The 14,792-nt window shown below is 46.8% G+C and overlaps 1 protein-coding gene across 2 annotated transcripts in view; it reads right to left on the reverse strand.

Annotated features, from left to right (window-relative positions):
* The window catches only part of LARP1 (La ribonucleoprotein 1, translational regulator), a 57,320-nt gene that overhangs the window by 11,645 nt on the left and 30,883 nt on the right, over positions 1-14,792 (reverse strand). The window contains exons 2-8 of one of the 2 annotated variants that reach the window (XM_080671853.1): positions 6,753-6,814; positions 6,479-6,544; positions 5,391-5,565; positions 4,409-4,537; positions 4,223-4,330; positions 3,862-4,024; positions 2,875-3,019 (exon numbers count right to left, since the gene is read on the reverse strand). In XM_080671853.1, the coding sequence (XP_080527979.1) occupies positions 2,875-3,019; positions 3,862-4,024; positions 4,223-4,330; positions 4,409-4,537; positions 5,391-5,565; positions 6,479-6,544; positions 6,753-6,814 (848 nt within the window). Of the gene's footprint in view, positions 1-2,874; positions 3,020-3,861; positions 4,025-4,123; positions 4,331-4,408; positions 4,538-5,390; positions 5,566-6,478; positions 6,545-6,752; positions 6,815-14,792 lie in introns of both variants that reach the window. The other variant, XM_080671852.1, reaches the window with a different exon arrangement.

Consider the following 14,792-nt stretch of genomic DNA (forward strand, 5'->3'; position numbering starts at 1 on the left):
GGATAGACGACTGGGCCCCCACGAGCTCAGGTATGAGTCCAGTGCTGGTAGGAGTATTAAAACACTGGCCCCATCTTCCACGACTGGTGGACAAGTAAGGTTTTCAAACTCGTAGGAGGCACAAACATGAAAAACGCACCTGCCATTCTACATCCAGTAATATGCCCCAGAGAAATGCTTGCACAAACAGGTGACAATATGTATAAGATACAAAGAAAAAGCCATTCATAGCAACATTGTGTGTAATAGGAAAAAATGTGGAAACTTCCTAACTTGCCACCATATAGGCAATTTAAATAAATTATGGCTCATTCACTCAAGGGAACACTACTCAGTAAAAACAGCTTCACATGTGCTAAGGTGGAAAGAGCACAAAAAAACAGGTCTAAGTCATTGAGCAAAAGACCCCACAGGTGTTTAAATAAAAACATACAAATACAAATGTTTCTAGGATTCATAGGTCAAGTTTTACAGGTGTTTGTAGGAAAAACGGTCAAGAGTAGAGAGAGGAAGAAAGTTTTCTTTTAAAAATCTTTTAAATGGGTGAGGAAAACATTTCAACATGTCACAACATCCTCTGTTGCTGAGGCTGGGGAAAGAGGCACTCTCACGTATGGCTGGTGAGAATGCAAAAGGCCCAACCCCTGGAAAGAGAATTAGGCAATAGCTAGCAAAATTACATATGCATTTGCCCTTGAGTACAGCCATTCTTCTAGAAATTCATACCAAAGACACACTGGCAAAACTATGAAAAGATACATATCCAACTATAAAAAGGATAGAAGAGTATGTTTCTTTCTATTCTACACCACTATGCTCTTAGATCTAGTAAGTGAAAACATATAACAAGTAGAGAAATACATGTGTCAGATGTTACCACTCATCCAAGAAAGAGGAACAAGACAAATACATATGGAAGCATGTGCTTATTTTTTTAATAGAAGGATTCAATCAGGTTACCTACAGGATAACACATGAAGATGGACCACAGAATTAGACTATCAGCATTTTGCAATCCCCAGTGAAATAACAGGCAATGATCATCATTAGAAACTTCTATCACAAAAGGGAAAATCAAATTATCTCTAAATTTAAACTCTTGATTGACAAGGGGGGAACGACCCAAACCTGAATCTGGTCAGGCCTCTAGATTACCAATTTACAAAAATTTGGAGCATAAAACATGTTAAATGACTACAGTGTCCTATATGATATACAACGCATTTTATTCAAATAATAAATTATAAGGAAAAATGGGGGAGAGGAAACTTAAGAGAATACATGGGTCTCATAAACTACTAAAAGGAAAAAATTAATCCTTACCAAGGATATTTTTCCCATTGATTTTTAGAGAGAGTAGGAGGAAAGGAAGGAGGGAGGGAGGGAGAGAAACAAATTTGAGAGAGACACATCAATTGGTTGTCTCCTGCAAGAGCCCTGGGTGGCAGGCGGGGGGTGGGGGATTGAACCTGCAACCAAGGTACATGCTCTTAACCAGCAATCACACCCGAGACACTTTGGTGCTTAAGCGGACGTTCTAACCATTGAACAACGCTGACTAAAGCAAGAAATTTTTTTATCAAGTGGAGGTTTGCAACTGACCAAGTATTTGGTGATCTTAAAAGAATTTTAATGCTTTTACATGGGATAATGATACTGTGATTATATATATATTTTTAAAATATATTTTATTTTTTTTACAGAGAGGAAGGGAGAGGGATAGAGAGTTAGAAACATCAATGAGAGAGAAACATCGATCAGCTGCCTCCTGCACACCTCCCACTGGGGATGTGCTCGCAACCAAGGTACATGCCCTTGACTGGAATCAGACCTGGGACCCTTCAGTCCATAGGCCGACACTCTATCCACTGAGCCAAACCGGTCAGGGCTGTGATATTATATACACACACACACACACACACACACACACACACACACACATATATATATATATATTTATATATTTTTTAAAATATAATTTTTGATTTTTTACAGAGAGGAAGGTAGAGGGATAGAGAGTTAGAAACATCGATGGGAGAGAAACATCGATCAGCTGCCTCCTGCACACCTCCCACTGGGGATGTGCCCGCAACCAAGGTACATGCCCTTGACCGGAATCGAACCCGGGACCCTTCAGACCACAGGCCGACGCTCTATCCACTGAGCCAAACCGGTCAGGGCTGTGATATTATACACACACACACACACACACACACACACACACACACACACACACATATATATATATTTATATATTTTTTAAAATATAATTTTTGATTTTTTACAGAGAGGAAGGGAGAGGGATAGAGAGTTAGAAACATCGATGGGAGAGAAACATCGATCAGCTGCCTCCTGCACACCTCCTACTGGGGATGTGCCCGCAACCAAGGTACATGCCCTTGACCGGAATCGAACCTGGGACCCTTGAGTCCGTAGGATGACGCTCTATCCACTGAGCCAAACCGGTTAGGGCAGTGTGATTATATTTTTTAAGCAGGTCTTTATCTTTTAGAGACAGGTACTGAAACATGGATAAAATGTCAGGTTACCTAATACTTTCTTCAAAGTAATCTGGGAGAGGAAACAAATTGGGGGGTTGAGGGAATAAGACTGGCCATGAGTTGCAAATTGCTGAGGCTGGGTGATGTGGGTTCATCATACCATCATCCACTTTTGAACCTGTTAGAAAATTTCCATAATAAAAGGGGGAGGGAGGGAAGGAAGAGGCAAGCAGAGAAGCTGGGTAAGCCTTGGAACTTTGGCAGAAGTAGTCAAATGGGGGTTCTTCCAAGGTTTCCTGCCTTGGCCCAAACTCCAGCTTTGCAAAGTCAGAACTATATCCACGCCCCCGCCCCCCGGCCCCAGAAGACATACCACAAAGATGAGTGAAATGTCAGTGGTAAGGGCTTGCACTCGGTGGAAGGAAGCAATAAGAGTGATGGGAAGGAAACCGTCAGCATCCATTTTCCGTCGCAGGAAGAAGTCGCGCTCTAAATTGTCCACGCTGAAGTAGTATTCACTAGGTGGAGGAGAACAGGGATGATTGCTGCATCATTTACCAATATGCCTTTCCTGTTCGGCTGCACACCCAGCGACCTCATACAACCTGACTCCCCTCTGTAGCCTAGTGTACATACGACGGTCTTAAGGACTGAAAGAAATGTTATCCTCTCCTAGCTCCCTAACCTTCGGTCAAACCATTCCTTCTGCCCTTCAGTCCCTTTGCATGCCTGGCAAACTCCCTTCTTCTCTGCTCCTGAAATACCCATCACATTCTATATGCCATGACCTATTTCCTTGTATGGCTCCCTCGCTGAACTGAGAGACAATACACCGGAGTGGCCAGGAGAAAAGGTTTTACAATCAGACAAATGGATTCAACTATGTGTCTTGTCACTTACTAGTTGTGAGACACTGGGCAAGGTACTGGGACTGTTTGCTCATCTATAAAATGGGGATAAGACCAGCTCAGAGGAATTAAGTTGACAATTGCAGGTTTAAATAAAAGAATGCCTGTCAAGCAGTTAACCTCACCAATAGTGAGGACTTAATAAACGTTTGCTAGCATTCTGACAGTGCAGCCATTACAAAAGGACAGAGGGGGGTGGTCTAAACATTTCTCTATTTGGTTAGTGGCAATCTGTCATTTTCTTAAGGTAAATATGGTACCACTGCACTACTGTACTAAACAATAACTTTATGAACAATTAGCTTAAGAGATGAGAGAAAGTTATCTTTAGCTCCAGCCAGGGCAGTAACTGAAGGGCCTGCCCAGTCCTACTCTGCCCAGCTGCCAAACTCAGGCAGCTCACAAACCCCTACCCATCTCATCTCTCCAGAAAGAAGGCTCCATCCACTCACATCTGGCGCTTGATGTAGTCTTTGAGCAGCTCCTGGTCCACACTGTAAAGCTCAGTGCTGCTGACATTGTCAAAGTAGTAGGTAATGTTGTTCATATACTTCGGGGTTCGAGGACCCTCTGCACCATCAAACTTTCGGTAGCCAAACTGGTAGTCAAAATGGGCTACAGGGAAAATGGGTGCCATGAGGGAGAGGCAATCTCAGCCAACCGCCCCTGCCGCACTCCCTGGGACATCCCGGAGCCCAAAGGGGCCTCACGTACTTCGAGCGCCACCCCGGCCACGTCCGCGGCCACGACCACGCCCCCGTCCACGGCCGCGGAAGGAAGCCCGTGCCCCACCAGCCCCATCACTCTTCACACTCGATGTCTCATCCTGGTCGGGCCAGGCAGGCTCCGGTTTGGTCTCTGGTTGCCAGGCCGAGGTGGGGGGGGCCACAGGCACAGACACGTAGGTGGCAGGCTCAGACCCTGTAAAGAGAAGAGGGCTTTGGGTCAGGCCTGAAGGTGACCACCATGACCAGGCCCTCCATAGTAGGTGGCACATACCTTTGATCTCCCCGCGGTTGGCAGGTGTGTGTCGTGGCTCTGGCGGGCGTGCAGGGCGCGAGACCAGTTTCTCTCTTGACACTTCAGGCTTCATGTCTATTTGCAATGGGACCCACTTGTGTTTGTTCCCTGGAAGACGGCATAGGCACAGAAGGGCTTGAAGGAGGTCCCTCCCAGCTATCCTTACCCCCAACTTTCTTCCCCTGTCCAGGGGCTTCAGGCCTGAATCACAATCTGGTGACCTTGGGCAAATTCCTTTCCCATGCTGGACCTCACTTTGATGGATGCTCCTGGGTGACTCTCAACACCGATTTCTCCATGGTTGCCCTTCTGAAGCCAGACACATGGTTGCCCAGAATCAAGACTGCACTTTCCAGGCTCCCTTTAGACTTGTGCCAAAGTTCTGGCTAGGAGAGCTGAGTAAAAGTAGTCAATCCCAGGTTGAGTCCCTAAAAGGGAGCCACTTTTCCGTTCCCCTTCCTGCTAGCTGGAGAGGATAATAGCAAACCTACTGGATGAGAAGTGCCAACACACAACAGCAAGATAAAAAGGAGTCCGAGTTGCCATTCTAGGCCTGGCCTACTTACACTGAGGGGTCAGGTGAGAGAAAGAAACTTTCGTCTTGTTTAATCACTGTTACTCTGGATCTCTATTAGAGCAGCCGAACTTACGCCCTAACTTTAGTTTCAGCCAGAGCAATGGAAATCTTCCACGGGACAGCAACACATTAAGATACACAGGAATACTGAGGAGAAGACTTCACCTGCTTTGTGCACTGCTAGAGCCCCACTGCTCAGAAGCGGGCTTACCAAATGCTTGTTTAATAAGAGAAGGATCTGACGGACAGATGTCAGGTGAAGACTGCTGACCCAGAAGCCTATACCAGCCAGCCTCCTAAGGACTCTTGGGCCCCTGAAACTCCTCTGCCACTTCACAGTACAGCCCTGCCACCTTCTCCCAAGCCCCACTCCAAGTCACTCACCTTTCTTCTTCTGACCCCCTCGCTGGCAGTCCTCATCCCCATTCTTCTCCTCCCCTGATTCATCCGATTTGGTTTTTGGGCTCTCCTTACTATCGCTTCCTTCTCCTTTCTCCTGTTCCTTCATGTCCTTTTTGGGTGGCAGCTTACGGGCAGGCTGAGACTTGTGGGACTGTGGCTACAAGTAGGAAATAAAGTAACCGGGAGGTGTGGTGAATCTGTGAGTCTCTTGGGATGGATGGAAGAAAACCCCATCACTAGAAAGACAGGGCAGAAGTAGCTGGAGCATGCAGGTTGGGCTGGATGCATTCTAAAGGTCCTGTTTTCAAGCCTGATGCTTTTATTGGGAAGCGTGGTCAAACAGGCAGGAAGTGGGAGACAACCTCTCTGGCTTCTTCAAATCTAAGTGAAAGGACAATCTCTAGGACAAAGGGGCTGGGGCTCACAGAAGCCAAATGTTTATTTACTCCCTACAACAGGACCACATCCAGGTAGTTTGTGGGATGGAGGAGATGCTGGCTTTCGGCCTGTTAACACTAACCCTGTCTGCAAACTGAAGGCCAGTGGCCACCATCAGGGAAGGACCTAGACTGTCAGCCCAGAATTAAAGCCAGGGAAGGAGAAGACTGACCAGGAGCCCCTCCTCTGCTGAGACTAAAGAGAGCTATAAAGTTCCCTGAGAGGCGGATACCTGGTCAATGTCCAACCACTCTCTGGCAATCCAAGTGTAGTGATAGAGAACACAGGTTCTGGAATAATGCAGCACACCTCACTTCCAACCCACACTTGGCCATCAAAGGCTAGCAATTAACCTCACCCAGCCTTAATGGTCTCATCTAGAACATGGGAATGATTAAAGCACCTACTTTGGATTTACTGTGAGGGTTAGTTGAAATGATGAATATGGACAGCAGTTGGCAGTCCCTAATACACAGCCAGGGCTTACATGATGATGCTTAGATAGTTCAGTGCTGCCCAAATTGTACCAACCATTCCTCTTAAGATAAGACCTGAAGCTCTAAAAGCTTGAAAAGCCAAATGTGTAAATGTAGACAGAGTTCCATCCTACCCACCCCTTTCCTCAGACTCACCTGCACACTCTTGTGGGCTATCTCTCCAGGTGTGGGCCAGTTGATTGCATCTCCAAAGTCACCAACCTGCAAGGCACATGCTATGAAGGCTCTGGGATGACCCTGCCTCTGCCATTTCAACCTCTCGTCCAACACACAGTTCCATCAAGAGTTCCCCTGCTATTTAGAGAGAATCCAGAACTACCTGGCAGCTCAGAAGCACTCAACTAGAACAGGGTAGAGGCTACCCCACCTCCCAGGAAGACTCCTTGGGTTGCCTACTCCTATTCCTTACCTTGCTGCCTTTGCGCTGTTTAGGAACTGCTGCCCTCACCACCTTTGCTGGAGCAGAATGTTCTGTGGGAACAAGAAGGGAGAAATTATTATGCAGAGTCTATGGAAGAGGGCCACCACCAGCTCCTCACACCCATCACCACTCCCACTCCACCAAGCAACCTGTAGGCTCCCAAAGGAGGAAGACATGATAAAGTTAAAGGACGCGTGCTCTAACACCAATAACAATTTTACCAGCCTTTCTGAAGAAATCATGAAAAGTGAGCTCATAAGGACAATCAGCAGCCAAGACCTCAGGAACTTGACTCTTTTTAAAAATATATATATTTTATTGATTTTTTTTTTACAGAAAGGAAGGGAGGGAGATAGAGTTAGAAACATCAATGAGAAACATCAATCAGCTGCCTCCTGCACACCCCTTACGGGGGATGTGCTCACAACGAAGGTACATGCCCTTGACCGGAATCGAACCTGGGACCCTTCAGTCCACAGGCCAACGCTCTATCCACTGAGCCAAACCAGTTAGGGCAGGAACTTGACTCTTGAAGTGGGAAGGCTCTCACAGCCCTATACCTCTTAACATTCTAGAAATCTGTGTGTGAGCAGATCAGGGCTAGTAATCATGGAGAAGGCAAGATAAAAATCCTAACTGAGCAATCAAGAAGTCCAGGGACCTCTTTCTAAACCAGGGCCAGAACTCAGTCCTCAATGAGTTCTAGCCAAATAGGAGAGTTAGCCATTCAGGGAAAATTCTGTCTGCCTTCCAAGTTCCCAAGGAAAAAGTGAGACCCCCATTTGACTTAATCGTTCTACCTTTAGGAATTTATCCTAATGATTCAAATTAAACAAGTGTTTAGAGTCACGTACAAAAATGTCCTCCAAAGTGCTGTTTATAACTGCAAACCGCTAAAAACCTACATGTCCAACAGTAGGAAACTGTCTCAAAGTTTAACAACTTTTATAGTCATTAGGAAGATAATGATTTCTACTGATATGAAGAGATAAATAATAAATGAGAAAAGAAACAATCCTATTTTGGTAAAACAAAAAATGTGCACATGCACACATACATAGTAGAAACTCTGGAAGGAATGTAAGTAGTTACAGAGTTAAGTAGTATGTTTATAGTGATTTATTTTTGTTTGGCATTCTCCAGCAGTTTCAAAAAAGATAGACATGAGCTTTTAAAAATAAAGTGTGTGTGTGTTAAGGAAGTGGATCTGGTCCCTTCTACTCCTACACTTGTTTTCTCAACACAGTTCTGAAGGGTTTCTAAACCCTTCCTCCCGCAGACAGACCCACGGACTCTGCTCACCCACTTCTCTCCTATCACTCTGTCTCCATGCTGGCCAGCCATGCCAGGGCAAGAACTGCCCCCAGTCTCTGAGCAAAGAAATTTGCAAGGCCAGTCTCAAAAGGAATGTTCTCCTCCTTGATCAGACCTATGTTTCCTTAATGAGTAGAGAGAGTGCTTCCTTGATTCTAACTGTGAAGTCACTGCATTCTTGGCTTCTACACCATACCAGAGCCACTGGCCCCTCAAGACACCCTACACACCTCTGATACATGAAGCCGTGAACCCCAGGCCCACAGCATACCCCAGCCCCAGTGCTAGGAGTAGAGAACAGAAATCTCAGTGCCTATAGGATGGAACTCTTAGGCCCAGAAAGCTCCTAACTCCACACTGGTTTCCTTAGTAATCTTGGGTTGATCCAGAGAAGCCTAATACCACCCAGCGCCTTGACTGTGCTGTTTCGAACCAGGACCCTGGCAGAGGCAGCCATTTCATTTCAGGATCAGCTTCCTCGATTACACCTGAGTCATGGTGGTAATCCCTCCTCCTGGCCCCAATACCCCTTGCATGCTACCAGGAGGAAAAACATCAAGGGCTTGCAACATCAAGTTCATTAACAAGTTGAAAGAGGGAATCAAGTTCGGTGGATGAGTTATTCCTGAAGATTTTCTGGGAAAAGGCAAGGCCAAGTTTTTCAGGTCATTGCCCATTTCTTCTAATAAAAACTCTTTCAAAATTGGGAAGTCAGATCCTATGATCACCCTGCCTGATATTTTGTTCACCAAGATCACAAAGGGACATGGTAAAGTAGTGAAAGTTCAGTCTCCAGTGAAGGAGAGAGCCCTTCTGCCACTAAAAGACTCCACTGATTCCCTACTCCCCCACCAATCCCAAGCTGACCAGGAGAATGTGGCTAGTGTGGGCATACACAGAATATTCTTCAGTCTTGTGTGAAGTTTGCTGAAAATGCCCCATCCCATTCCCAGCTAATATCCCTCTGTCCCAAAACCCATAGTGGCCTGCTCTTGTTCTGCCCCCAACTAGGGTCTCAAGCTGCCCCTGCCCCAAGGAAGAACTAAGTCCCATAAGAGACCCCAAAAAAGCACACTAGGGAGAGAGAACTACTTCTGCCTTTCAACACTATTCCTAGATCTGTTCAAATCCTGTGGGGCCTAGGGAAACCCAGAAAGGCTCAGATGAGCTGCTGTCCAGCCCTGAGGGAAGATGGAAAAAAGACTAGGCTTACTGACTTCAATTACACATCCCTTTCAGAGTCCCCTCCCAGCCACCTACCTACCTTTCCCAGGCAAACACACATGCGTCCCCAATGGGGTCTGGAATCTGAAAGGGCTCCCCATGAAAACCAATTCTTTGCACAGGCACCAGTCCCCTCCCTCCCACCTCTGAATTCTGAAACTTGCATAGTCACCCTGACCCAGTCAGTGCTCAGGAAACACTGAAGTCACTACCCTGTGCCTGCCTAAAAAAATAGTTGTAAAATGTTCGAGCAGCAAAAAGGACCATAGTTCTAAAGCCCTCTGCTTGCAGATAGGGAACTGAGGTCCCCAAAAGGGAAGGGGCTTCCCCAGGAAGAGCCAGGATGGGAGATGGAAGTCTCAACCCGAAGTCAACTCCCTTTGTCCAGTGCTCCTTCAGCTCACCAGAAATCCTGTGTGTCCACTGGCAGGAGAATGGACCCCAAACCTTCCTGGTGCAATGTTAGGGCACTACTCTGGTATTCCCTGGCAAACAGGGTTACTGAGGGTAGGGAGAGGTTCTCAGGTAGTGAGGGAGAAGTGGGGTGAGATGGGCCTTACATGGGGACTCCACTCTACATGTGGAGAAAGCTGAAGACAGAGTGTCTTCCTCCTTGACTAAGGGAAGTCAGGAGCTAATACCTGGAAAAGGACAAAAGCTGCTTTCTGTCCCATGGGCCCATAGTCAGCCAGAAGCCAGCACAACTCTAGTTCCAGGGGGTCCAAGGGCTTCCTGAACCCTCACATGGGTCTGTGTATTAGATGCAGCACACCAAAACTTCCATGTGCGTGTGTTGGGGGAGGTGGGGCACCAGCAGACTTTTGACAATCCTGTGTCTGCACGGCCAAGTCACTGTTCTTAGCTAATATTATTGAGAGTGGTGGGAAGAGGGGAGCTAACCACTGAAGCTAATGCAGGATGACAGGAAACAAGAGGGTAGGTGGGAGATGCAGCTGGGCAGAGAGGGGTTAATGAGTGAGGTGGTGGGAGCTAAGGGCAGCTTCCCAGCAAAGTGGGGTAGCTGACCACGAACCACTGAGATTCTGCCTTTCTACACCTCAACTTTCAAGTCTGTGACACCCCATTATTTAAAAACTGATTAGTAAAGTAGGACAGCCAGTCCTTTAGCACAGACTTTGTTATGTGATGCACTTGGGTCAGAATCCCTGCATACTCTTCCCCCTGCAACTCAGTTTCCTCTTCTGTAAAACTGGAGTCTTAATTATCTCATAGGGCCACTGTGACAGTTAAATGAGCAGTAAAAGTGCCTAGCACACAGCAAATGCTAAAAATATAACTGACTCTTAAACAAACTCTGTGCAGTAGAAAATCCACATGACTTCTGACTTCCCCAAAACTTGTTGTCCCATTGGTTCTAGGACCTATCCCCGGCCCCGCCCTGTACCACACACAGATAAAATCCATGGCTGCTCAAGTCCCTATATAAAAGAAGAGTAGGCCTTCCTTCCTCCAGCTGCCGGCACCGGCTTCCCTCTGGCACCTGGGCTTCCCTCGCAGCCCCAGCTTCATCTGGAAGGTCATCCGGAAGGATGTCTGGTCTAATTAGCATATCACGCTTTTATTATTATAGATGGCATTAGATCAATGCATACAGTTGGCCCTCTGCATCTGCAGGTCAAAACAGTACAGGTATTTATTGAAAAAAATAAAACAAAAATCCATGTCTAAGTAGACCCATGCAGTTCAAACCTGTGTTGTTCAAGGGTCAAATGTAAATGCTAATTAAAATTAAAATGCACAAAGGAAGTTTAATATTTTTAAGCCATCCCTATCCTCATCAGTAAAGAAACCATAAAATAATCAACATGAAAAGAATCAGAGCATGTGTGAAAAAACTCTTGGCTCAACTCACTGATTCAGATTACAAATGAGCCCCTTCCCAAACCTGGCTCTTCTTCCAGATACTGCCCTCCAAACACAGACTGGGTTCCAGGGCAGATTTCCCCAGGAAAGAGGGAAGAAAGAAGGGAAATGTACCACAAGTCCCCAGGGAGGCTTTGGCAGAAACCTCTGCCATGCTAGAGAGGAAGAAGAGCATACAGAAGGCCTAGAGTTCCCTTTCAGTTGAAATTTAGTCACTCAATTTTTTACTCAGCACAGAAGAGGAATAGAGAGCCTCAAATAGTCTCTTTTAGTCTACAAAGGGGCTAAACCCATTAACACCTGTTACAAAGCCAGATAAAAAGACAAAATGTTCCTACATTACCTTGTTCCAGAAAGATCCTTAAAGCTGACCTTTTGAAATAAAAACTACTCAGAGGGGCCAGATCTAGGAAGTCTAAGGAGCAGGAACTTGGTCAACCAAGGGGAAACTAGTGAAGGTTTTTAAGGAGAGAGGTACACAGGAGAATCAAACTCATCAATCAGATTGTGGTAAGAATTGCCAAGAGGGAGAAGTTGGAACTGAAACTGAGGGACCAAGTGTGGGTGAAAGGTGAGACAGGTCTGGGCTAAGGAGAAAGCATATAGGACTGAGAGTGGTGGCCTGAGAGGACTACTAGATTTCAGGCCTTACTGCCAGGGGAAAGGAGAAGGCCAAAGGTTTATTTTGGGGCTGGCACCAATCTCCTGGAGATTGGCATCTGAAAAGGCTGAGTTTACCCTGATTGCAAAACACACACACACACACACACACACACACACACACACACACACACACACACAAGCTGGGGAGCAGGTAATTTTTTAGGCTTTGCTTGAGTTCACACTCACCCACCTGCTGCCCTATCCCTGGCCATTCGGTTGACCTCCTTGGAGGGAGACCTCAGAGTCCTTGCAGATCCCAAGTGCCCCTGCTAGGCGGCTCTCACAGCTTTCCTTTACGTGTTCACTGCCTGGTTACATACCTAATCCCACCCTGCCCCCACCATGTGATCCTTGAAGGCAGGAACTAGGCTGCTTTCCCAGCAGTAATCCCAGTGTCTAGCGCAGGGCCTGGCAACACAGCTTATAGTTGTTTAATGAACAGCAAGTTCACACACTTCTCTGCTACACCATCTCACACCGGAGAAGAACAAGGGCTTTGCTTCCCAAGTGCCAATTCCTGAGGCTATGGCCTCAGCCCTCAGTCTTCAGCAGGGAGCCCTCCCCAAGCTGAAGTATCCTAGGCAATGCTAGAACCAGGCCCCAGACCTGCCTTAACTCAGATTACCTATCATCAATGCTGGGTCCTGGCCAGACTCCACTCATCAATTTTATCACCTGGGGATACTATCTACCACCCCCTCCCTGAGCCTCACCTTCCTCAACTGAACAAAAGGTGGTAATATTAGGTCTAGAGGTATGAGGAGAGAGAAGGCAAGATCTCAACCACTGAGACTTCTCACCAAAGCAGAAGAGATGCTAGCAACAAGCTGTGGTTGTGATAACATTAACAAGTGCAGATAATATGTACTGAGCACTTACCAGATGCCATGCCCTGTTCTGACATTGAGTTAGTTCCTCTAATTGGTCTCATTTTACAAACAAGGAAACCAAGGCACATGATGCAAGGGTGTTTTTTTTGCCAAGATCACAGCCAGTAAGCAGTAGAACAGGATTTGAAGCCAAGCAGTCTGACTCTAAAACCTGTGCTCTTAACACAGAGAAGGGTCCAAGTTACCTCCCTCAGAGTGGCCAACAGGCACTCAATGGCAGGGCTGCAGAAGTATCATTCTACACACTGGGGAAAACCAAGGCCCAGGCAGAGAAACCTAACGTCACAGAACAGGGTAAGTAACACTCAGGATTGAATGCTAGCAACCTGACAATCCTCTTCTCCCCTACCCAGAGAGGACAAGGGACAAGAATACCCAGCCGAAGTCCCTACCTCTGGAACCCCAGGAGCCCTGGGAGGAAAGGAGCATCGCCTTCCAGCTCACCTGACATGGATTCTGCCTCCACACCCTGATTGTGGAAGGCAGTGGAACAATCAAGGGGAGGTTGAGGTGGGCAAGAAAAGGAAGTCTGGGTTACATCTCTCACCCTTTTGCTCCATTCCAAACAGCCTAGGGCAGAGTCTGAAAAGTCAGTTGTATTTTCAGCTGTCATCCAGCCTGCGGATGGGGTGGAGTCACAAAGAAGGAGCTTGGAGACCACAGGCCTTTCATCCCATCCCCACTGACCTAAGCAGGAACATTCTACTACAGAGCAAAAGGAATGTCGGGTTAACCCTCCTCACCTTGGTTACCAGTTTTCCCGCTGCAGTTGCTGTTGCCACCAGTCCTCAGAGGCCTCTCTCTGCCCAGCCCTCCCGCCACAAATTCCCCGCCCCAGACCTGCAGATGAAACACAGGAGGGGGCTGAAGGGTGCTCTTGTGGGGAGGGATGGACAGAGAGAGGGAGAGAAACCTTCAGAAGGTCAGACCATCTTGAGACTCCACTCAAAAGACCAGCTGAGCCAGCCCAGGACTGCAGAGTCTATGCCTCTAGGCTTGGGAGGAGGGGCAGGGCTCCAGTCACATGATGCCACACAGCTAGGACCAGGACCAGCTCCAGTCAACTATATTTAGCCCCTGGTGACCCAAGCAGCCCGGTGTCCACACTCTCCCTGCAGGCATAGACCCTGCTGCCCTCAGATGGCTGTGATCACCCTCAATGCTGGTACCAGTCCCTAAAGTCCTATCCAAAAGCTAATTGTCACCACAGCTGAAATATATCAGCAGCCAGTGAAGTCCCTGGCCTCTTAAGTGCCAGCTCCCTATACCAGACTTTCCAAACAGCACATTTGGTTCTGTTTAGAAGAGTAATAACCATAACCACCTTTTACTGGGTGCTGAATGTATCAAAAACTGGCCTAAGTTGTTTTCTATGTCATTTCACTAAAATGCCTTAAAATAAAGCCCACTATTATTCTAGCTAAGAAAATGAAACTGAGGGAAGGGACTTGCCCAAGATCGCACAGTATATATACATTCCATGTGACATTCACAGATGGCAGGGTAAACTTTCCAAGGAGGTCCTCCCTGACTGTTCAATATAAGTGCAGCCCTCCTAGCAATTCTAAATCAAGTTCCAATTCAGCCTATAATTTGGGGTCTTCAGAGCACTCACCATCCCAAAATAGATGTATCTGTGTATATCCTAACCCAGTGGTCGGCAAACTCATTAGTCAACAGAACCAAATATCAACAGTACAACGATTGAAATTTCTTTTGAGAGCCAAAATTTTTAAATTTAAACTTCTTCTAACGCCACTTCTTCAAAATAGACTTGCCCAGGCCGTGGTATTTTGTGGAAGAGCCACACTCAAGGGGCCAAGGAGCCGCATGTGGCTCGTGAGCCGCAGTTTGCCAACCACAATCCTAACTCACTAATCAATTACTGAGCACATACTAGGTCCTAGCAAGGTGCCAAAGCTCTTTACATGCAGTAGCTCAGTTATTTTTCACCACAACTCTAGGAGGTAGGTGTGATGATGATTCCCAGATTACAGGTGAGGAAACTGAGACTCAGAAAACAGGCTATCTACCTTGCTCAAGGACACCAGGC

The sequence above is a fragment of the Plecotus auritus genome, assembly GCF_963455305.1.
Source record: "Plecotus auritus genome assembly, chromosome: 6".
Taxonomy (NCBI): Eukaryota; Metazoa; Chordata; class Mammalia; order Chiroptera; family Vespertilionidae; genus Plecotus; species Plecotus auritus.